General features: G+C 41.6%; 1 protein-coding gene across 1 annotated transcript; it reads right to left on the bottom strand.

Moving 5' to 3' along the window:
- Window positions 1–913: 913 nt before the first annotated feature.
- On the bottom strand, window positions 914–20,862 carry IL1R2 (interleukin 1 receptor type 2). The gene is made up of 9 exons (XM_048857557.2): window positions 20,684–20,862; window positions 15,347–15,477; window positions 14,974–15,232; window positions 11,998–12,172; window positions 9,960–10,134; window positions 7,592–7,657; window positions 5,348–5,483; window positions 3,241–3,386; window positions 914–1,913 (listed from the first exon to the last, which is right to left on the bottom strand). Exons 1-9 carry the CDS (start codon window positions 20,743–20,745, stop codon window positions 1,786–1,788), a joined length of 1,278 nt encoding a protein of 425 aa, XP_048713514.1. The 5' UTR covers window positions 20,746–20,862; the 3' UTR covers window positions 914–1,785.
- Between the last annotated feature and the right edge of the window lie 2,450 nt (window positions 20,863–23,312).

Raw genomic sequence — 23,312 nt, forward strand, 5'->3', positions numbered from 1 at the left:
AGATCTTCTCCCTCCTTGGTGGAGGACCCAGGAAGAACTGATAGCATAAATAATATGGTTTCTGATTAGAAAAGGTGGTGGGAAGAGCAATGTAAATAAACTACAGCTGTTTAACAAGGGAAGGTGTCTGAATAGTAGAGGGATTTTGCCCTGTCACACCCCAATACATTTTTTGGGTTAAACTCTGAGCTACCTACAATGGGTGGTAGAAATTAAGTAGCTTGTTTGAAGTTTTGTCCCAGATATCTAGGGACGTTTATAGTGTAAATGGATCATTGTTAACAGTGTAGATTCTATGTTCTTGAAATGCATGGAACTATACTCCCTGGCCTTTCTCAGTGTATTATGATTCCTTTATTTGGAATCAATGCTTGTCTTGACTCTGTCCCAACCAGTTTAGAATTCCTCTCAGCTGAAATATCTGAACATATAATTTTATATGGGGGATTGTGACGCCTGCTAATTTTGGGAACCTATACAAATCTGAAGCCTTAACTTTAGTTCTCCTCCTTTCCTATGCACATGGAGATAATAGCCACTGCATGTCATGTAACTGTTCCTCTACTTTCACATATATTATTGCTTGCAGAGAAAGAATAATCTAGATACTATGTTCATTTTAATCACCGAGATTCTACCAGTCCAAGACATAGCATATTTATTCAATGTTTGTCAGCAATGGAGTAGCATTAGATTAATCTAATTGGTCCAACGGCGCTGTGATTTGTTCCTTATGTATTTGTTTTGACTCTTTGTATATTTCAATTTTAAAGTACAACACATTGAGCCTGATTCTGATCTCACAGCAGTTTTATACTTGTGTAATTTCATTGATTTTAGGGAAGTAATTGTACTGATGAATCAGGCCCACTATATGTAACAGTGGTACGTAAAATAAGTAGAGGCTCTGAGACAAGCTTATGGTATTTTTACTGGTGGGTTGTCAAATCACTTCCAGGAACCAAAGCGAGGATTAGTCAAATGATTTATGGAAAATGCATTTACAGTTCCAAGACTACAGTAGTGTCCCTCCGGATTGTTTTAATAGCAAAAGTAAAAACCATGTTATATTTGCCTATGAATCTCTAGCTACCAGGCTTCTGCTGACTAAATAAAATGGAATTCTCTGTTATATTTACTGTATTATACTGATGTAGAGCTGTTTGTTTCTTTTGGAAAGCATATGTTAGTGAATAATATCCTAAGTAGAACACGATCCAACAAAACTTGAGATTTCTGTGGAAAAGCACAGTAAGCAGGCAAGAAAATAATTCCTCTTGTCATGATGACTCTGTTTGCCAGTGGAAAGGAGCCTGGTTCTTTTTCAGTCTGAGAAAAGATAAGGATAGGCAGTGCAAACAAACACTACCTTTGCCCCCACTGGAATTGTTCTTCGGGGAAGGAGTATGCTTAAGTCACTCTTTTAATAATTATTTTCTGAGTGATAAGATTATAGTAGTTACAAGGACTAGGGACAACTCCTTTCCTCTACCACATAACCAGGAGACACACCAGAGATACGCAGACACTTTCATGACACTGCAAAAATCTCTCCAATTGCAGAATAATGGCCCACCTTTTTTCTGTACATAGTTGTTTATACAAAAAACACCGTATTTACAGATTAACCCAGTCAAACAACTTTAGATAAGAGAAAGTATCTAATATCCACCCTCCTAGAAAATAATGTGGCTGGCCTGAGATATTTTGCCTTGTTTCATTTAAAGTATAGGCTGGATGAAAACATTTCGGTTGATGGCTGAAGAGTAACACAGGTTTTCCCAGTTACAACTTGGCTATAGCATATCCGTTACCAGCTCTCCGCTTCCAGCATTTGTGCATGCATAATCCCCCCAAAATCAGGCAGGTCAGGGCTACTGGAATTGCTGCAGTATGCCAGGGCAAACTGGATGCTGTAAAAATCCAGAGAAAAACATTATGTATATTTTAAAAAGACAATTACCTAAATTCAGAAAAGCCTCCCCAGAAAAATCGGTGTCTGATCCTACAGCCCTTTCTCACATGAATAATCCCATTGGTTTTAATGGGGTTAACCCCATGGGTGAGAAGAATAGTGTAGAATGAAGACTGCAGGATCAGAACCTTAAATTACTATGAACAAAACAAACTAAAGCTGAAATTTTTATTAAAGTAAATTGGACTGATTTCCAAGAGTAAATATTTTCCAGTGGAAAAAGTATAATGCAGCTCATTTTGGATTATGCTTTATCTTTCACATTGGAACCAAAAACTAGCAGAAGATCCACCTCCATCCATGTCATTTCCTTCACCTGAGTAATATCTAGCTACCTAAACAACTCAGGGAAGCTGTGAGCAATATAACAAAACAGCCCAAATCACACAGTTGACATGAGTGAATTGTGACTATGATGAAGGCAGTAAATGTTACTGTGCCTTTCCAGTGCCAAGTGAGCAAGCTTTAGTCACTCACCAACATCATGCAAAGAAAAATCAGTATTATTTCATACTGTTTTCACAGCTGTTTCTCAATCCATGTGTCCAGTGGTCTTTTACATTATAACACAGTTGCACTAAACTAAGGGCCAGTCTCCACACAAACGTGAACCAAAATATCTAAGCCAGTTGTAATTTTCACCTTTTGCTATTTCGGAGCCCGCCCATGTGTGACAAACTGGGACATTAAGGGTATCCTTGTTCTCACCATTTCCCTTATTTGTTGGTCTCACCTGAGGAGCTGGGTGAAATCCTGGCTCTTTGAAGTCAATGGGAGTTTGTCATTGACTTCATTGAGGCCAAAATGTCACCCATTATCTTTAAAAACCTAGGCCCCTCCAGCAACAGGATCCCTCCCATGAAGCCCTTAAACCTGGGCAGAATGTCACTGAAGTCACCTACAGGCAGTTTCTATAGAGACAGTGGACAGTGCCTTTCATGCTAGATTTCAGAGGAACAGCCGTGTTAGTCTGTATTCGCAAAAAGAAAAGGAGTACTTGTGGCACCTTAGAGACTAACCAATTTATTTGAGCATGAGCTTTCGTGAGCCACAGCTCACTTCATCAGATGTTTACCGTGGAAACTGCAGCAGACTTTATATACACACAGAAATAACAATGAGTAGGCAGGTAAATGAAGAAGCCATTATGTGCCAAACAATAATTCAAACACAGCCCTAGCTATTCAAACATGGCTTAGCTGGATTTCACGGCCAGTAACAAATACAGTGTGCTTTTCCCACTAGCATGCAGTTAAGATAAATACCTCCTTGTCTGACCCGTGTTGGCAGCACTTGGCGTCCATGATTATTCTGGGCTTCACACTTAAAATCTGTATAAAAATCCATTTCTCCGACTGGATCAAAAATCAGTGGCACCTCAATGTAGTTCTCGTCATTTTCTACAATTTCCCTGGAACAAAAACAATGCATTTGTCATTTTTTTTATACCTGACTTTTCCAGACTATAATAATTTTGGTGATTTTGATCTGTTCAGTTACCAGTTTCTAACACTAAAATCTATTGAATATTGATTTGTTTCCAAAATCACTATGGGATACATTCTAAACCACCCTGTTCACATCCTAGTGCATTCATGGCATCCATTTTGATTAGTCTAGTTATTTAATGGCCCGATTTTTCAGTGTTCTCTATTTTTTCATTCATAGAGTCTTCGAGGAAAAACAGGGTAGACAAGATCCGAATTTCTTATTCAACAAAATGCAAGCCGAATTTATTTTTAAACCCTTTCAGATCTTCTTTGTGCATCATAAAAGCAGCAAAACAGACACATGCTCAACTGATTTTCCTCTGCAGGGTCACCTTCTCATTTGACATCACAGACAGCCTTTCTGAGACTAGTTCTTGATGTCACCTGGGATAATGACCAAGGAGGGCCCAATCCTGTTCATGCTTACTCAAGTTAGAATGCCGTTTGAAACCACTCACCCGAGTAAGGACTGCTCACATGTAAGGGGATTAGGCTTGTGCCCATATTGAGAGCTGAGTGGAAAAGACTATCAAAACAGTTCCAGCCTGCTTTAATAATGGCTTAAATGGAGAGGGAAAGGAATATCTCGAATTAAACATTTTCTTCAGGGTTCTTTTTATGCTTGAACTATTATTGAGCTGATGGCAAATGATTAAACAATCATAAATGTGTTGTGCACTGGAGGGTTATAGCCCTACTGCTGCACCCACTCCACTGGTGCCTTCCCTCTGTGCAGCAGAGCTGGAGTCATTCTGCAGGGCTGGAGGCTTCTGGTATGAATTTTGATTGTCTAAGGAAATTATAGGATCCATGGGACTAGAACCCAAATCTGTAGAGGATAGGACAGATGAGAGTCACACATCACCAACAGGAGGCCATGCAGAACCCCACCCAAGGAGCTCTGTGGAGATTAGGTGCCACAGGAAGTACTGCCCCAAGGGACCAGAGCGACAGCTCCCTTCAGCCTTCTGGTTGGCCCATGCTCCCTATTTAACCCTGGGTGCCCTGGGAAGTTGTCTGGGCAAACACACAGACTTCTGGCCTGCTGTGACTCCTGACCACACCTTGCTTTCCTGATTCCTGCCACCTGATTCCAGCCCGATAACCACCTCTGATCTTCTGTCTCTGACCCCAACTCTTGCCTATCAATCTCAGTTCTAGCAATTACTCTGATCCCCACTTGCTATCAACTTGTGAACACCAGTCCAGCTGTGACTGCCAGGCCAGACTGCATATACCCCGTCCCTCAAAGAAATTCACCCCTGTGCAGAAATTCACCACTAAAATCTCACTTACAGTGTCTATTCTGAGGCCTTGAGAAGGATTTAAGAGGTGCATAAGCCTTGTGCTGGCCCTGGCCACAGCAATGAACTTCACCCCCAGTTAGAATGACTCCTTTTCTCGCTGTGATTATCTCAAACTTCTACAATATTAATGAGACACCATCGCTGCAATTTTCTTTTAAAGCCGATAGAAATTGTACCTCTCCCTCAGCGCATTTTCTGTCGCACGGCCATTGCTATAAAGGCCTGATCATTTGTGCAGGTGAATAATTCAATAGATGTGAATAGTTTCATTGGGAATCAATTGGACTATTTGCGGCATAAGAGTCCTCGCTTGCTTGTGTAAGAGCAGGGCTTAAATGATGACATTAAATAAACTCATTGATTTTATTCAGAAACCAATAGTTGGGGCGTTTTTGGTTCAGTTTAATTTGCTTGTTTGTTTCCTTTTTTTTTTTTTTTTTTTTTTTCCAGCTCTACCATTTTCAGCAGAACGTTTACCACTTCACTCCCTGACGTTCAGTAGCATGGTATGTCCCTGTAACGTTTCTGAGAGACAAACAAAGAAACAAAGAGCGTGACATTTCCTTAATACTTACAGACGCTCTCCCTCTGTAACTCTGCCCTGTTTGTAAGTTATATCAACGTAAGTGTCATTTGCTAGCCACCCCACGACCGTGTGAAAATGTTTACTCGATCCAATAAATACTTTACATGGAAGGATCAGTCTGGAGCCTGTTTAAAAAGAAATAAGAAAAAGAAAAAAAATTCACAGATGTATTAGCAAGTACTGTTTCACATACTGTAAACTCCCACTGAAAGAGTTGGTAAACTCCCTACATACACTGAGCATGGGTTTCTCTTCTGACCTTGTACGTAGAGAATTTTTGTCCATCCTCTGCTTCTCGGCAGCTATCCCCATTATTTAGAGACTAACTGATTATATATTTTTTTCCAAACATTAGTTGGTAACATTTGCTCTAACCACATTACTCAGAAGATAAGTCCACATGCCACTGGCACGAAGCTTTGAGACACCGCAGTTACTGTGCGTCAAGGGAACAATTTACAGTTCAAGAAAAACCTGACTAGCCAGCAGTGTAATGTCATTCACAGCTGGACTGTCTGCTCAAGGCAAGCCTGTTAAAACCGGACCTCAAATACAAAAAGGGGCCTCCAAAAATAGGCAAACACCACAGTGCAAAAATTAGAACCTTTGCAAGAATAATTGTAATATGGACTTAGCACAATGTATCTTCACCAGGATGCACCTACTTTATATTAAAAATAAAGAGCCCAATAAAACACCTAGTTTAATCATTTATACTTGTGTGGAGTGAGTGCAAAGTTAGTGTAAAATGCAAACCCTGAGGTAGACAAGGGAAGAATTTCTATTTGCTATTAGTTTTAGGCAATAGAAGGTGCAAGGCAGTGAATAATCAAACTCATAGAGCACAACTTCATGTACAATATAAAGTAAAATAGCCTATTAAAATATATGCTGGATTTGGTGGGGGGGGGGGTAAGAGGAAAGGGGGCTTAAAGTTTATGTCATAAAATAATCTATGAGGAAATGACACTGAGACCATACCAATCTGCTCTGTAATTAGTGACCAGAGTGGCTGAGAAGTTACAGTTCAAACATCATGGGCAAGGAAATCATTTCTTCCCCCCAAAAAACCACATGGGCTCGTCAAAACTACCACATACCCTAGATCCTTTTTACAGAATGCACTGAATGCATCTGATGAAGTGAGCTGTAGCTCATGAAAGCTTATGCTCAAATAAATTTGTTAGTCCTTAAGGTGCCACAAGTACTCCTTTTCTTAGAGCAGGGAAAGTTACTGATGCAAAGGATAAGCTAATCCACTCTAAGGATCCTCAAAAAGAAAAGGAAGATTTGTGGCACTTTAGAGACTAAGAAATTTATTTGAGCATAAGCTTTCATGGGCTACAGCCCACTTCATTGGATGCATTCAGTGGAAAATACAGTGGGGAGAGTTATATACATAGAGAACATGAAATAATGGGTGTTACCATACACACTGTAACGAGAGTGGTCACTTAAGATGAGCTATTACCAGCAGGAGAGCGGGGGGGAGGGCGGGGGGGAGAAAACCTTTTGTAGTGATAATCAAGGTGGGCCATTTCCAGCAGTTGACAAGAACGTCTGAGGAACAGTGGGGGGTGGGGAAATAAACATGGGGAAATAGTTTTACTTTGTGTAATGACCCATCCACTCCCAGTCACTATTCAAGCCTAAATTAATTGTTTGCAAATTAATTCCAATTCAGCAGTCTCTCATTGGATTCTGTTTTTGAAGTTTTTTTGTTGAAGAATTGCAACTTTTAGGTCTGTCATCGAGTGACCAGAGATGTTGAAGTGTTCTCCGACTGGTTTTTGAATGTTATAGTTCTTGACGTCTGATTTGTGTCCATTTATTCTTTTACGTAGAAACTGTCCAGTTTGACCAATGTACTTGGCAGAGAGGCACTGCTGGCACATGATGGCATATATCACATTGGTAGATGTGCAGGTGAACGAGCCTCTGTTAGTGTGGCTGATGTGATATATGCCCCCCCGCTCTATCCTTTTTGCGAATACAGACTAACACGGCTGCTACTCTGAAACCTCTAAGGATCCTGAAATTGCTTTACTATTAAAACATACTGTCATTTTTCTTTAGTAATGGCTACTGGAAAACAATCTGTGATACTTTTAAAGAGAACAAATGAAAATCACCACAGGGCAGATCCTCAGATGGTATAAATCAAAGTCAATGGAGCTGAATACACCCTATATTCTCTTGCTTTTGGAAACAAGTGAATAGTTATTGGCCTTACCAAGAGCAGCTAATGTAGTCTTCTGATCTGGATATACAATCACTGGACTGAATCTCTTTTCTTGGTCTGCCAGGATTGAGAGAACAATAATCATGGTGAGTGCAATAGACAATTTAATAGACTTACAAGAACACAAATAGAAGTTAGCCATTTTTATTGCTTTTATTCTGTTGTAAAGCATTTTGTGATACCTTCACAAGCAGAATTGTGGTTTCAAGGGAAGGGACGCAGGTTAGGGAACATTGTTATAGATGTGCTTAGACTCAGGTCTTGATCCCAAAAGTAGTGGCACACGGTGGGGAGCTTAAAGGTAGATGTGAGCAAGTGGGGAATACCTGCAAGATTAGGCACCAGACATACAGTCCTTTCTATGGAGCAGTAAGTCTCAAGTTCCCAGCACATCTACTCCCAAACTCAGAAGAACACAGAGTGAAAAATGCATGAGTTGTGAGCAGAGGATGTAAGTGTTTGAGGAGTCAAGAAGTCAAGAATGAGCCCCTGCATCCAAATGAAACCCTTAGCAGCACACTTCCCTTTTAAACTTTGCTTCTGCTATTAGGTAGTAGTATTCTGGCAGCCCTGAGGCACCATTTTCATTAATGCACTGTTTCTTGATCTGGAGGATGGTGTGGATTGCACTCTCAGCAAATTTGCGGATGATACTAAACTGGGAGGAGTGGTAGATACGCTGGAGGGCAGGGATAGGATACAGAGGGACCTAGACAAATTGGAGGATTGGGCCAAAAGAAATCTGATGAGGTTCAATAAGGATAAGTTCAGGGTCCTGCACTTAGGACGGAAGAACCCAATGCACAGCTACTGACTAGGGACCGAATGACTAGGCAGCAGCTCTGCGGAAATGGACCTAGGGGTGACAGTGGACGAGAAGCTGGATATGAGTCAGAAGTGTGCCCTTGTTGCCAAGAAGGCCAATGGCATTTTGGGATGTATAAGTAGGGGCATAGCGAGCAGATCGAGGGACGTGATCGTCCCCCTCTATTCGACATTGGTGAGGCCTCATCTGGAGTACTGTGTCCAGTTTTGGGCCCCACACTACAAGAAGGATGTGGATAAATTGGAAAGAGTCCAGCGAAGGGCAACAAAAATGATTAGGGGTCTGGAACACATGATTTATGAGGAGAGGCTGAGGGAACTGGGATTGTTTAGTCTGCGGAAGAGAAGAATGAGGGGGGATTTGATAGCTGCTTTCAACTACCTGAGAGGTGGTTCCAGAGAGGATGGTTCTAGACTATTCTCAGTGGTAGAAGAGGACAGGACAAGGAGTAATGGTCTCAAGTTGCAGTGGGGGAGGTTTAGGTTGGATATTAGGAAAAACTTTTTCACTAGGAGGGTGGTGAAACACTGGAATGCGTTGCCTAGGGAGGTGGTGGAATCTCCTTCCTTAGAAGTTTTTAAGGTCAGGCTTGAGAAAGCCCTGGCTGGGATGATTTAATTGGGGGTGGGTCCTGCTTTTGAGCAGGGGGTTGGACTAGATGACCTCCTGAGGTCCCTTCCAACCCTGATATTCTATGATTCTATGATTCTTCTGCACAGCTTGTTCTGCTTGTCCCTTTTAACATTGTGGTTATATGCACCACACACTGCATCGTCTCTGTCCACAGGCTAGCTGAATACTACAATAAGAAGGCATTTATCGAATAACTACTTCTATGCAGATTACCCAGACCATTCTGCAGTCAGGTATGAGAGATTAAATTGCAGACTGCAGTCTGACAGGCACTACTCAAGCAAGGAAGGGTTGAAGGATTTGCGCCATTTGCAGGGTCAATAGAATAAATACACAGTCATGTTTCTAGGTCTTTGCATATTCTGAACAACGTACATGTAACACTCCTGCCCTCTGTTGTTTGTGTTGTGTTCAGACAGCCATCATGTGCATTTCTTAGTGCAGCAGGCAAAGCAATTTGTACCATTTTACAAAAGAGAAAGTGAAATGAATGTCTTTTCCCACCATTCCCTATTAAACTAAATATTATATTTCCTAAGCCCTCTGAAGACATTTGCATTGACTTTTGTGACAAATTATTCAGTTTAATGACTACAGGCACTTTCAACATATGTTCTATTGCCCAGAAATGTGGTGCTTAATGTCAATGCTGGCTCAACTGTTAGCCAAACAAAGCACTGAGCTGAGCAGTGCCTGGGGGTTTTCTGTGAAACTGTTTTGGACCATTATTAAAAGTAAGCAGCATGCATGCTGTTCTAATATCCCAGTTTCCCTGGCAGCTAACCAGCAGCAACAGTGAAAGACTTAACGTGAGTTCCCGTCTGTACATTGCAGTGACAAAGACCATTCCGGCCAAATGGTTTGTTAAGTACTGTACCATCTCAAGTGGGAAGTATTTACCCAAAGTCTGTAGCTGGATAGTTCTGGTGATGTTATACAGTGTGCCTCCAGAGGTAAAAGACATTTCACAGGTGTAATAGCCAGAATCTTTTGATGACACAAAGCTGATGTAGAGATAGTGTGTGCCTTTCAAGCTTTTGAATTTTTTATTGTCTTCATCCAAAGGTACAGAATCCTAAAGAAATAACAACCACCAAATGGTTAAAATAGGCCAGGGAGTGAAGAGACCTGGATTTGATTTTCTGTGTAACCCTTGGGGAAATTACTTATTCTCTTATCTAAGATTTTATATCACATTTATGATTACAGTATCTAAGCACCTTTATTTCCCTACCTGTAAAATAGACAGAATAGCACTTGTGCTACTTCAAGGGTGAGCATTGCAAGGCTGAATTCATCAATAATTGTAAAACACTTTGCAATCCACCAATGTGAGGCCCTATGTGAAGTGTGATACATTGTTATTATTAACATGTATTTTCAAATGCTGTCATCTTAAATTATGCATGTTGGCTAAAGAGAATATATAATGAGCTTCTTTCCAGAATAGGAATGATCTTGTATGAGATACAAGAACATCTTAGCAATCATATATCTTCCCATGGCACCATATTATTTTCCCGTGCCAAGTCTCGCAAGATGTGACATGTTGCCAAGCTGTTATCACCAATACTCTGTTGAGCTTTGCTAGCAACAAATGTGTTCTTTCCCACTGTGGACAGGCCTGTTTTTTCCTGACAGCCAGGGCCGGCTCCAGGCACCAGCAAACCAAGCAGGTGCCTGGGGCGGCAAATGTAAAGGGGCAGCAGGACATCGGGCTCTGGGGCGGCAATCCGCCCTCAGCGGTGGCGGGAATTCTTTGACTCTTCTTCAGTCGCCAGCATCAATTCGGCGGCCACACCATCACTCCGCCTCCGTGTTCGGTGGCAAGGCTTTTTTTGTTTTGTTTTTTTTGCCACTTGGGGCGGCAAAAACGCTAGAGTCAGCCCTGCTGACAGCCATGTTATTAATCAAGCTGTAGAGCTGAACTTTATGTTACCTAGGCAAATAAACTACAGCATGTTTCTCAGGTGAAAGCTGAACAGGGAAACTTTGCTAGCATGATTTCAACCCCAGTAAAAAGGATGCCTTGTAAACCAGCCTAATGACCTATGCTCTTTATTTGCTGTACAACTAGGTACTGTGGAATTTCAAACTGTACAGAAGAGACTTCTGGACGAAATGATTATCGCTATTGATTTGTGATACATTCAAACAAGAGCATGGTAAATCAGTAATGCATTTTGCACAGTCCCAACATGCAACGAGCAAGTCACAGGAACTTCTCACATAAAAGAAGACAGAGAGAAGGTGAGTTAGTGCCTGGGTTAGGCAAACTCTGAAACAGCTCAGCTTCTAGTTCATGTTTGATGTTCCTAAAAGTTCACCATTCAGGGCTTCAGTCAGTCACCTGCAGGGGTCATAAGGGATCCCCCCGCCCCGCCATGTATTCTGGGATTATTATTTTTTTCTGTCTCCTTTTCTGAAGCCTGAGAGGGGGCCAAAGCTGGCACACTGGACAGGGTGGATTGATGCTCTGAGGAGGTACCAAGTATTCTGTCTCTCGGGTGCTTGGCTGACTGGTTCGTGCTCACATGCTCAGCGTCTACCTGATCACCCTATGCTGAACGAGGAAGAAATTTTTCCCCAGGTCAGATTAGTAGGGACCTTGAGCTTTTTGCCTTCCTCAGCAGCAAAAGGCATGGGTCACTTGCCGGATTATCTAGATCTCTCTCACTTGATCAATTCTCTGCCACTGCAGGAGTCTTGGGCATTGGGTGCACCTTGTTCCCACCTATTCTCTGCCTGTGGCACGTTATCATCTAGTCTCCTGTGGCCTGTAATACTTTAGTCTAATTTCAGTTGTTGGGTTTATTGTGCAGGTGCCGAGTGGTGGCGGTGGTGGCCTGTGACACACAGGCCAGACTATATGATCGAGTGATCCCTTCTGGCATTAAACTCTATGACTCTGATTCTTTAGAAGAGGTGAAAGCTCTACCTTGTACCATTTTAGCTCCAAGTCTGTTTCCTTTTGTATGAAATCCCCCAGATCAGGGCAAACAAGTTTTCCAGAAGTAAACGTGAAGAGAATTTGATGATAGGAAATCTCATGAACAGCAGTTTTCTCAGTAACTGTTAGGTGAATGGAGACAATAGCACAGTAAGAGGAATTCCTGCAAGCATATGAAGGATAGATGTTAACAGGTGTGCACCCACACAGAAAGGGGCGGGATGGCATGCATTTAATGCTTGTGCAAGATGCTTGATTGAGAGCCCTAGACACCAAAGTCCACTGCTTACCAACCGAACCAACACAGCATGAGCAGTACAAGCCTCCTCATACTGTCCTGCTGCCGTGACTCAATTCTGAGGTGAGAGAGGCCACTTTAGTCCTAAAGACTGAAGGAGCATGGCAGCTAATGTTATAAATAATTCTGTTAAAATATAGAGCAGAGTCTCATTTCTCTTCATAATGACCAGAAGTCATTCAGCCGGTACTCCAAGGTCAGACTTCACCTATTATTCCTTTCCACTGTGGCCAGACAGATTGTATTAAATTTTGGTGGCACAGTGACTGCAGGGATAGTCTGAACATTTTATGTCTTTCTTGCCATCAACAGATTCAGATTACATCTGGAATACCTCAGTCAGCACAAAGGCAGCATTGTCAGTGCTTAAAGTAGGGGGCTGGTAGGTTCTAATCTCTACCCGGTGACCTTGGACGGGTCAGTTAACCTCTTTGTACCTTGCTTTCTCTCAGTAGCCGGTTTCTGGTAAGTCAAGTGTGAGTCAATACTAGGTCACGAGCAGGGATTCTGGGAAGTCACCCGTGTTATTTTTGGAAGAATGAAAACTTTTTGGTGGTGGGTTGTTGATTTTAAAGTTCAAGTTTTCCAGAGCACTGAGTTTGTTGCATTCCCTGAGGAAATCTTTCCTGCTTGCCCGGCCTTGCAGGGAAAAAAGAAAGAATGTACCCTGCTGAACAGCAGCAGCTCTGTTGTGAACTGTGTGCTTCTGCACCCATTCGCTTCAATAAGATCTTAATTCTACAGTGCAGGTGTTGGAGCCTGTCAGTGGCAATCTAAGCAACGAATATGAAAGCTGAGTCAGAGCACTTCTTAAAAATATGGCTGCTGCTGTTTTATTATTGACAGGCATTTATAGAGTGACAGGTGTTCATAGTACTTTACAAAACCTAGAAAAAAGGACACCTTCTCTGCTTTGATGTGTTTACAATATTTAGTATCTCCTTCCCATTTGACCCAATGGGGCTTTTGTTTATGTAAGTTTCAAAGCAGGATTTTCCAGACAGACTATATCTACTGGATAGATTGATAGGGATTCTCTCTGTCCATCCTCTGATGGAATTGTTCACTTTAGTTCCCAGTCTTACATCCTCTGTAATAATTGCATAGTGGCGGTTTGCTTCCAACCCAGAAGACTGAACAAAAGAGCTATTTACCTGTTGTTGTTTTAAGCAGAATTGCTTCATCATAAAATACCTGTCAGGTATTGCAAAGCAAGTTCACAACCCCAACAAGTTTACCTCTGAGACCCCAATCCTGCAAACATTTAAATGAATTTGCTTTAACTTTATGCATTGATAAAAATGGTCTGCATATGCTTGCAAGACTGGGACCTGTTCTTTTGCAATGTGCAGGCTCTTGCGTTCACCCACTGCTGTCTGTTGCTGTTAATATTGTTATAACGTCATTATAGTGTTGCACATATCGCTATAATCCATAATAATTGCTAATCAGTATGAAATTGCCAGTCAGTAGTAAAATAATTGCTAATCAGGCGGAGGTGGAGAACTGTAATAGTTTGCCAATACCCTCATTTCACAGTGTACTGAAAAGTATGGTAAATTCCTTAACGGTGATTTGCAAGAGGAAAATTAGATTTCCTTGTTTGTGCGTTAGTGCTCCTTTATAAAGGCAGCTTCAAATATTTACATTTTTAAATTCTGTCTGTTTCTTACTTTATAAATCTCAGAAATCTCAGTGCTAGCTTTGTAGTGGAGGGCTGAATGGAGGATAGGAGAACTGGGTCAGGATGGTGGCAGGTATAGCCTTTAAGAGTCAGAAAGAATCAAGATTCAGCCTATTGTGATGTCATTATCCCTCTTCTCTGCTCCAGACATTCAAGCAGCACCACCAGATTCTGGATCCTTCCTTGAACCTGAAAGTTTCTTTCAAATTTGTAAACCTTCCAAGTGTGACTGTGACAAGTGGCTAGATTCACAAAGGGATTTAGGCATTGGCACATTCAGTGTCACCACCCCTAACTTTTAGGTGCCTAGAAATCACTTGGATTCAAAAGCCTGAGTTCAGCTCTCAGGCTTCCTGTACAATGAATGCAGGGAGACAGGTGCCCAAGAATACACCAGCATGCTAGGCAACTCTCTGCCTAAAGATAGCCAATGGGAGATGCCAAGGAGAGGTGTGCATCCTAAGCTCCACCCCTCTCAGAGAGTTCAGTGCCTAAATCTGGCCTGGAGGGAGGCACCTATCTCTGCTTGGGATTCTCATGTGGGATCCATTTCTTGGAGGTAGGGTGCCTCTTGCGAGAAGACCGGAGGCGGGGGAGAGGCAGTTAGCTGCCCAAGTCCCTTTGTGCTTTGGTCTTCCCTGAAGGTTGGAAAAGTCACAGTTCAAGTTTCAGCCTAGTTTGACATAATTATTTTACTCTAGCAGTCCAGTCCTATAAAGGGTCTTCCTGCAAAATCAAGGAGATCAAGACTTACTATTTTAAATGTAAAACAGAGCAGAAAAAAATAGGGGAAATAATTCTGAAGCCCTCTCTATGGTACAATCAAGATTACAAATATATATTTACTTCATGAACTTTACTACAGGGATCCAAAGAGAGTGGGTGTTTTTCATGGACTTCACTGAGCTTTGGATGAAGCCAATAAGATCTTTTAGGCACAGTCAAATAGTTTAGTGGACTGGATTTTTATTTAAATGCCTACCTTCGAGTGCAGACATATTGTCCAGAGTCCTCTAACGATGCTGGTAAAAACCAAAGAGCATCATCTTGTGTCCAGATTCTTGGTTCCTCATCTCCTCCTGAGGTCATCATTTTTGAATCATTTTTAGACCATGTCAGATTACACGGATGGCTGGAAAAGTCCAAGTGTTTGTATTTGAAGGAAGGGCATTTCAGGATCACAGGTTCTCCTTTCAGTGCAAAGTAGCGTTTGAAATACGTGGTGTGACCCTGGCAATTTTCTACGTAAACCAGAGAAATTGTTTCGTTAGTGTCTCACTTTTAAAAAAATAAATAAATAAAGGTAGGAAAACAAATGCTCTAGCTCAAATCCTTGATATGAGCTTTGCCGTTACCTGTGCTTTCCACATGCTGGATTCTGAAGGCAGAGGCATCCACTATGTATGTACAGATAACAAACAGGAGCCCAGCCATCTTCTTCCAGAGGAAACAGGAAAGAGAAAAATGGGGAACAGCGTCTTGAAGCCTGCAGGTGAGAAGATCACATGTATAACAATACATAAGATAATGTGCATCACCTCACATCGTATAATATATTTTAACAGCTAACTGCTCTTGCCCTATCACTCTTTGCCCCCTTGTAGTGCCCAGCCTACATAAAGTCTGTTCCAATACAGTTTTGAAGATAGTGGTCATTGGATTGTGCGGACTAACGAGAGCAACAACTCAGCAGCTTTTCTTTGTATTCAGTTTCTTTTGGAATCTGGACCAGTAGCAGGGTACACTTCAGTTGGGGTTGAATCCTGACCTCCAGGATGGATTCAGACTGGTTCTCAAATATCTCTGGCTATATCAATTGATGAGCAGAAATAAAGGCCCTATCCCAGTTACACAAACTATCCTAAAGAGCATCTGAAACTGAAGAAGCTCCAAAATAAGCTTGTTTTAAGCTATGAGCTTCAGGAGACTCAACTGACATATAAAGGAAAGGAGTACTTGTGGCACCTTAGAGACTAACCAATTTATTTGAGCATAAGCTTTCTGGACAGCCTCTACGTAAAAGAATAAATGGACACAAATCAGATGTCAAGAATTATAACATCATAAACCAGTCGGAGAACACTTCAATCTCTCTGGTCACGCAATTTCAGACATGAAGGTCGCTATCTTACAACAAAAAAACTTCAAATCCAGACTCCAGCGAGAAACTGCTGAATTGGAATTCATTTGCAAATTGGATACTATTAATTCAGGCTTAAATAAAGACTGGGAGTGGCTAAGTCATTATGCAAGGTAGCCTATTTCCCCTTGTTTTTTCCTCCCCCCCCCCCAGACATTCTGGTTAAACTTGGATTTATGCTGGAAATGGCCCACCTTCACAATCATACACATTGTGAGGAGAGTGGTCAGTTTGGATGAGCTATTACCAGCAGGAGAGTGAGTTTGTGGGGGGGGGGCGGTGAGGGGGGGTGAGAAAACCTGGATTTGTGCTGGAAATGGCCCAACTTGATTATCATACACATTGTAAGGAGAGTGATCACTTTAGATAAGCTATTACCAGCAGGAGAGTGAGGTGGAAGGAGGTATTGTTTCATGGTCTCTGTGTATATAATGTTTTCTGCAGTTTCCACAGTATGCATCCGATGAAGTGAGCTGTAGCTCACGAAAGTTTATGCTCAAATAAATTGGTTAGTCTCTAAGGTGCCACAAGTACTCCTTTTCTTTTTGCGAATACAGACTAACACGGCTGTTACTCTGAAACTGACATATAGTTCATTGGCTCCCATGGGACGAAGGAGAGAAAGAGATATCTGAGCAAATACTGGCAGGAACTGATGCTTCGTGAGCCTCTGTCATCCCTGCAAGGGGACGACAATGATGCATGGCTTCCTAGCTAATGCACTGCTACAGGCTGGGGACCAACTGGCTAAGTGGCAGTTCTGCAGAAAAAGATTTGGGGATTACAGTGGACGAGAAGCTGGATATGAGTCAACAGTGTGCCCTTGTTGCCAACAAGGCTAACAGCATATGCGGCTGCATTAGTAGGAGCATTGCCAGCAGATCAGGGGAAGTGATTATTCCCCTCTGTTCGGCACTGGTGAGGCCACATCTGGAGTACTGTGTCCAATTTTGGGCCCCCCACTACAGAAGGGATGTGGAAAAATTGGAGAGAATCTAGCGGAGGGCAAGGAAAATGATTAGAGGGCTGGTGCACATAACTTATGAGGAGAGGCTGAGGGAACTGGGGTTATTTAGTCTGGAGAAGAGAAGAGTGAGGAGGGATTTGATAGCAGCCTTCAACTGCCTGAAGGGGGGGTTCCAAAGAGGCTGAAACTAGGCAGTTCTCAGTGGTGGCAGATGACAGAACAAGGAGCAATGGTCTCAAGTTGCAGTGGGGGAGGTCTAGGTTGGATATTAGTGAAACACTATTTCACTAGGAGGGTGGTGCAGCACGGGAATGGGTTACCTAGGGAGGTGGTGGAATCTCCATCCTTAGAAGTTTTTAAGGCCCAGCTTGACAAAGCCCTGGCTGGGATGATTTAGATGGGGTTGGTCCTGCTTTGAGCAGGGGGTTGGACTAGATGACCTCCTGAGGTCTCTTCCAACCCTAATCTCCTATGATTCTATAATTAACACCAATGGGAGAGTTGATAGGACCGTGTTGAGGTCTCTTCCAACCCTAATCTCCTATGATTCTATGATTCTATAATTAACACCAATGGGAGAGTTAACAGGACCATGTTGTGCAGGTGGATGATGGCTGTGTTTATCTTGTATAACTCCCATCACTGTAAACTCTCATAAGAGATTGTTAACAGAAAGAAAGACAAAACAAAAATCCTGATTAAAAGTAATACTGCTGCAGAGAGGAGAGGGTAAATACTAAAAACCAAACCACTTTGCATGAATTGAGATTATTGGGATGCCAGTGGAGAGAGCTATTCCAAATCTTTTGAATGGGAAAACATCTCCTGTTAATTTGCTAGGTCTAACTGTTTGGAAGAAGCTTCTCTGCATAGAAAAGTGCTAGCTGGTCTCAACACACTGTAGAGATGAAAATGGCCTCTCAAGAGGGAGTGTTAGGGTAAATCTACCCTGCAATAGAAGACCTGCAGCATGGCCACTGCAAGACATGCAACTATGTATGATTTACACACGTAACTTGCATGAGTGCATACAACTCATGAATTATCAAGGATATCACTGGCACCAGACAAAGGGCAGAAGGGAGTAGTTGTCAAAAATACATTTAGAAAAAGTTTAGTGTTACCACACAGGCAAAGAGGAAAAGTAGGGGAAAATGAAGTATAAATAACAGACTTTCTTGAGAGATTAGAAGAAAGGTCTGCGTGCTTAAACTTTTGGTACATCTGGGACCTGGCTAGCTTTGATCCAGTCCACCCTTAGCAAACAGAAACATCTAACCTGCACTGGTTCAACTAAAAAAAAAAAAAAAAAAAAGTTGAATTGTCCCTTCACTATGAAACAGGAAAAGTCAAATGCTGCATATACTGTACGAACGTGGAAAACAATTGCATCTCCCTAGCAGTCACTACAGTAGATAAACAAAATCAGCCAAATGGAAGTCTGAGGAGACAAATATTCAGACTGTAAAGCTTCAAATCCAATTGGTTGGCCAGCACACTTGATATGAAAATTGTGCACGCACTTAGACCCATTTGTCACCAGAGAAATCCCATATGGTGAATGAGCTTTGTTACAATGCTAACAGAGTTCTGCAGCCTGCGCCCCACATCCATGCAAATACAGACTTGCTTGACTTGTTATTGCTCCCATACAACCTACTATTATCAGTGTCAGGACCTAGGAAGGGGTTCACTCACCGCAGCTGCAGCTCCTTGTGGCCAACAGTGGCTCCATCTCTGCAGTGGTCTCTCTTCCTGCAACTTGCCCCTCCAACCAGGACACACTTTAGTCCATCCCTTCCAAAGTTTCAGAGAGTCCACCCAAGCAATAGTCCAGTGACAGCAGGTCTTAGACTCACAGACTTTAAGGTCAGAAGGGACCATCATGATCATCTAGTTTGACCTACTGCACATGGCAGGCCATAGAATCTCACCCACCAACTCCTGTAATAGTTAACTCTAGTTCAAATCAGCAAGTGACCCATGCCCCTCACTGCAGAGGAAGGTGAAAAATCCTCAGGGTCTTTGCCAATGTGACCGGAGGAAAACGCCTTCCCGATCCCAAATATGATAATCAGTTACACCTTAGGCATGTGGGCAAGACCCACTAGACAGACACCTGGGAACAAATTCTCAGTAGTAACTCAGAGCCCTCCATATCTAGTGTCCCATCTCTGGCTGTTGGAGAGATTTGCTAATAGCAGTCACAGCAGGCATATTTGGGCCATATGCCATTGCAGGCAATCTCATCATACCATCCCTTCCATAAACTTATCAAGCTCAATCTTAAAACAAGTTAGTTTTTTTGCCCTCACTACTTCCCTCTTCTGACTTGTGGCATGATAGAGTCTGGATGAAATATCACATAGATACATCAGCTTTGTCATTCTTTTCATTTCATAAGACCCATACAACCTGCCACAGAATCTGCAGCCCCTACAGCTCTGGTGGAACAATCCCTCATAACAGCAAGCATGAAAATGATGACTCAACACTTTTAGGGGGCTTCATCCTAGTCTTAATTTGGGGTGTACATCTTGGCCGCCAAATCACATGCACACCCAAGTTGTTAGGTGTTCAATTTGTGTGCCAATGGGTTTTCAGCATGAAAATGATCATTGGTACATACAAGTAATTATGAGCAAAACCCACATACAAAGTTCCACTCCCACAAATAGAAACTATTTTAAAATCTGAGGCAGAGATAGGAGAAGGAATTTAAAATAGAATGGCTATGCTCCACTGCCAATCATTCACTAGCCACCAGACATGCTGACTTAGCAAGGGAAAGGTGTATCTCTCTGTGCATATATGCTAATGCTACAGGAGTGTTTCTTATCTCACACCAGTTTTAAACTCCACTGATTTCAGTAGGGTTCTTCTTGATTAGCACTGTGCACACACAATATAGAACAGACACATAATACACATATAGTATACAATTCACATCCATTCACACATTGTGTTTAAATAGAAACGTGTTACACAGATACACACATGCTATATACATAGATATCTGTTACACACACATACACTTAAGGTTACCTAACAGTGTTAGTGCCCGGATACCAAGGAGAATCACCTTGAATTCTCTCCAAAAGAAAAAAAAAAGACATACTTTTCCTGGCACACACATCATATTCACACACAGACATAAATAGGCTTCTTCTACTTATGTTACCAATCTGTTTATTCAGACTTTCTCCTTTCTACTAGCTCAGTTTAGCTAACAACTGCTGGTTTGACTATAACCGTGCATTTTGAAGTTAGGGCTATTTGCCTTCTTCACAGGGTTGACCAAAACAAAATTCCATTAAGAAATACTCTATTATTGCAAACTTCTCTTAACATCTCCCCTGCTTTTTTGGAAGGGGCGAGGGAATTGTTGAATTAACAGTTCCTAAGATACACGTGACATCCTACAGCAAAGTTCTCTCTCTCTGTCCTTTTGATTATTTGCATGATGAAAATATTTTGCTGCTTTGTTCACCTATTTAAGTTCCCTCTATTGTGCTGACCAGCAGTCTCCACAAACCAGTAGACAACTTATTTTTCCCAGATGACATTTCCCTCCCATTTACTTACTTCTGATTCTGCATTCTTTTGCCCAGTGGCTTCTCCTGTGGAACTCTAGGCAAGGCTTTCATGTAGCATTGGAAGGGTCCTAATAGATGGCTTTATATGCAACTCAACACACAACGGAAATGTTTTCACATTGTGCAATCAGCTGTGTGTCAGAACCAACAACTTTTTTGGACGCACCTTTCCCATTCCAAAGAGTGAGAATGAGAGAAAAGGGGGCAGGGGAAAAGGGGGGAGATTTCCCAACAGGGGAAATGACTGCTGCTAAATATGTTACTACGTTTCCCTTTTTGTGACGAACAATAATTTACTTATGTCCTGTTGATGGTGAGTTCAGCTGACAGTTTTACTTCCTAATTCACCACAAAAATACACAATGTATTTAACAACCAAAGAGTTGATGATCTTTGCTTCTTTATCTTCAGTAAGTTTTGTTACGGAACCCTAATGGACATTACTTCAGGCTCTGAGTTTTTCTGCTATTTGTGCTGCTTGAAATTTGTGAATCAAAAATGGGTCTTTTTTTCTTTGCTTATTTATTCCACAATATTGACAGTGGATTTTGTTTGTCACACTTTATGCTAAAGTTCTATTTATAAATGATATATAAAGGATTAACAAATGATGAATGGATTTCATAAGCATGTTCCAGACATGTAATAAGCATATCAGCAGCAGATGTTATAGAGGATTATAAGCTATGTTGATATTGTTCTAGGCCCTCCAAATAGGTCAGGTCTTGTCAATAAGGTTCTGTTGGGTGCCTAGGATGCCACAAGACAAATAATGAATAAAAATCATATCACAATTAACTATTTAAGACAACAATCATTTATTAACCCTTTATAAATCAGTTATAAATTGAACCTGAATATAAACTGTGACCATTTTGTTTAGCTGTTCTCAGTGTATTGTACATTTCACAAGCAGAACCTTAAAGTATTGCTTAAGAACTAGGCATTTGGCTGATATTATGGTCACCCTGCTATTTTGTAAACAGAGTAGGAAAAACATCCTTGGTGAAATCTTTCCTCCACTGGCTGGCTTTAATCACTGGGGAAAACTGCTTCTGTGGATAGAGAGAGGACTTAAGTCTGCAGGCCTCACAACTAGACACCTCTCACCAGCATTAATTCAACTTACAATAAAAACAAATGACTACAAACATTTATCCACACAATCATAAAGGGCACTCTACAAAATGTAGGTTATTGTCTAGATTTATTAAGCCTGAACATGGCAAAGGAGCCAGTAAAGGCTTCCTGATCCATTCGGGGGACATATCCATTGGCTTTATGGCCCCTTTGAACCACTGTTTAAAGCAGAGAATCTGACCCCATAAATCACAGAATTATGAAAGGAAGAAAAGAGTATTAGATCATAGTCCATCCTTTGCCAGTGCAGCACAAAGGTCCTCTATCTAAGTGCTATTAAAAATGATCTAATTTTAATGTAGGTCAAAGTTTGGGTTTATATTATATGACCATCTTCCCTCACAAACAATACAGGTTGGAGTCTCTTCTTGAAATCCAATAGGAGGATTTTACCCAGTTTTCACCAAGTGTTGAAAGAACAAGCTCAATAGGAAAAGATAGTGGTTTTCAATGTAAGGGTGCAAGCCTGCCGAATGGCGTAGACACATTCATTCTGTTCAGTGAACACTGCTGCCCAAGGAATGGGGGCACCCCAAAAAGTATATGCTACTTTCATACATTTTCAAGAAAACCATCAGGTTCAATCAGCCCCATTCTGAACTGGGTGAAATCCTCCTATAATATTCCAAGAAGAGTCTCTTACCATTGGTATTTGCGAGGGAAGATGGTCATAAAATATAAACCCAAACTTGGAGCTAGTCTAAAATTGTTATATCATTTTAATAGCACCTAGATAGAGAACCTGTGTGGTGCACTGGCAAAAGGTGGACTATGCTCTAATACTCTTTGCCTCCTTTCGTCGTTCTTTTTTTCCCCTAAAAGTCAGTGGAGAATGATTGACTAAACTCATGCTCTCATCATGAGGCATTGTGTTCAAATATGATGTCTATAAAGGCTAAAAGTCCTGTTTAATATAGCTCAGGAGGAAATGAAAGATAAACCAATGGTTTTGGCAGCCTGGTGCTCTGAAAACTATGCCATTTTGTGATGAGCTGTTACCGATACCACCCTCTAAAAAGAGAAATTGATGCAATCCTGATTCACACTCATAGACCATATTTAAGGAAGCTTGTGTAGTTTTGTGGTTTGGTTATATATGAAATGTATTTCACAGAAACCAATATCACAGAATAGAATCATAGAATATCAGGGTTGGAAGGGACCTCAGGAGGTCATCTCGTCCAACCTCCTGCTCAAAGCAGGACCAATCCCCAACTAAATCATCCCAGCCAGGGCTTTGTCAAGCCTGACCTTAAAAACTTCTAAGGAAAGAGATTCCACCACCTCCCTAGGTAACGCATTCCAGTGCTTCACCACCCTCCTAGTGAAAAAGTTTTGCCTAATATCCAACCTAAACCTTCCCCCTGCAATTTAAGACCATTACTCCTCGCTCTATGCCAGAACACAGCTGTACAATTTCTGGTTCCGATACAAGAATAAAGGTTTACTTATTCCCAATGTCTCTCTCTCGCCTCACT

This window comes from Caretta caretta, chromosome 1, assembly GCF_965140235.1.
Source record: "Caretta caretta isolate rCarCar2 chromosome 1, rCarCar1.hap1, whole genome shotgun sequence".
Taxonomy (NCBI): domain Eukaryota; kingdom Metazoa; phylum Chordata; order Testudines; family Cheloniidae; genus Caretta; species Caretta caretta.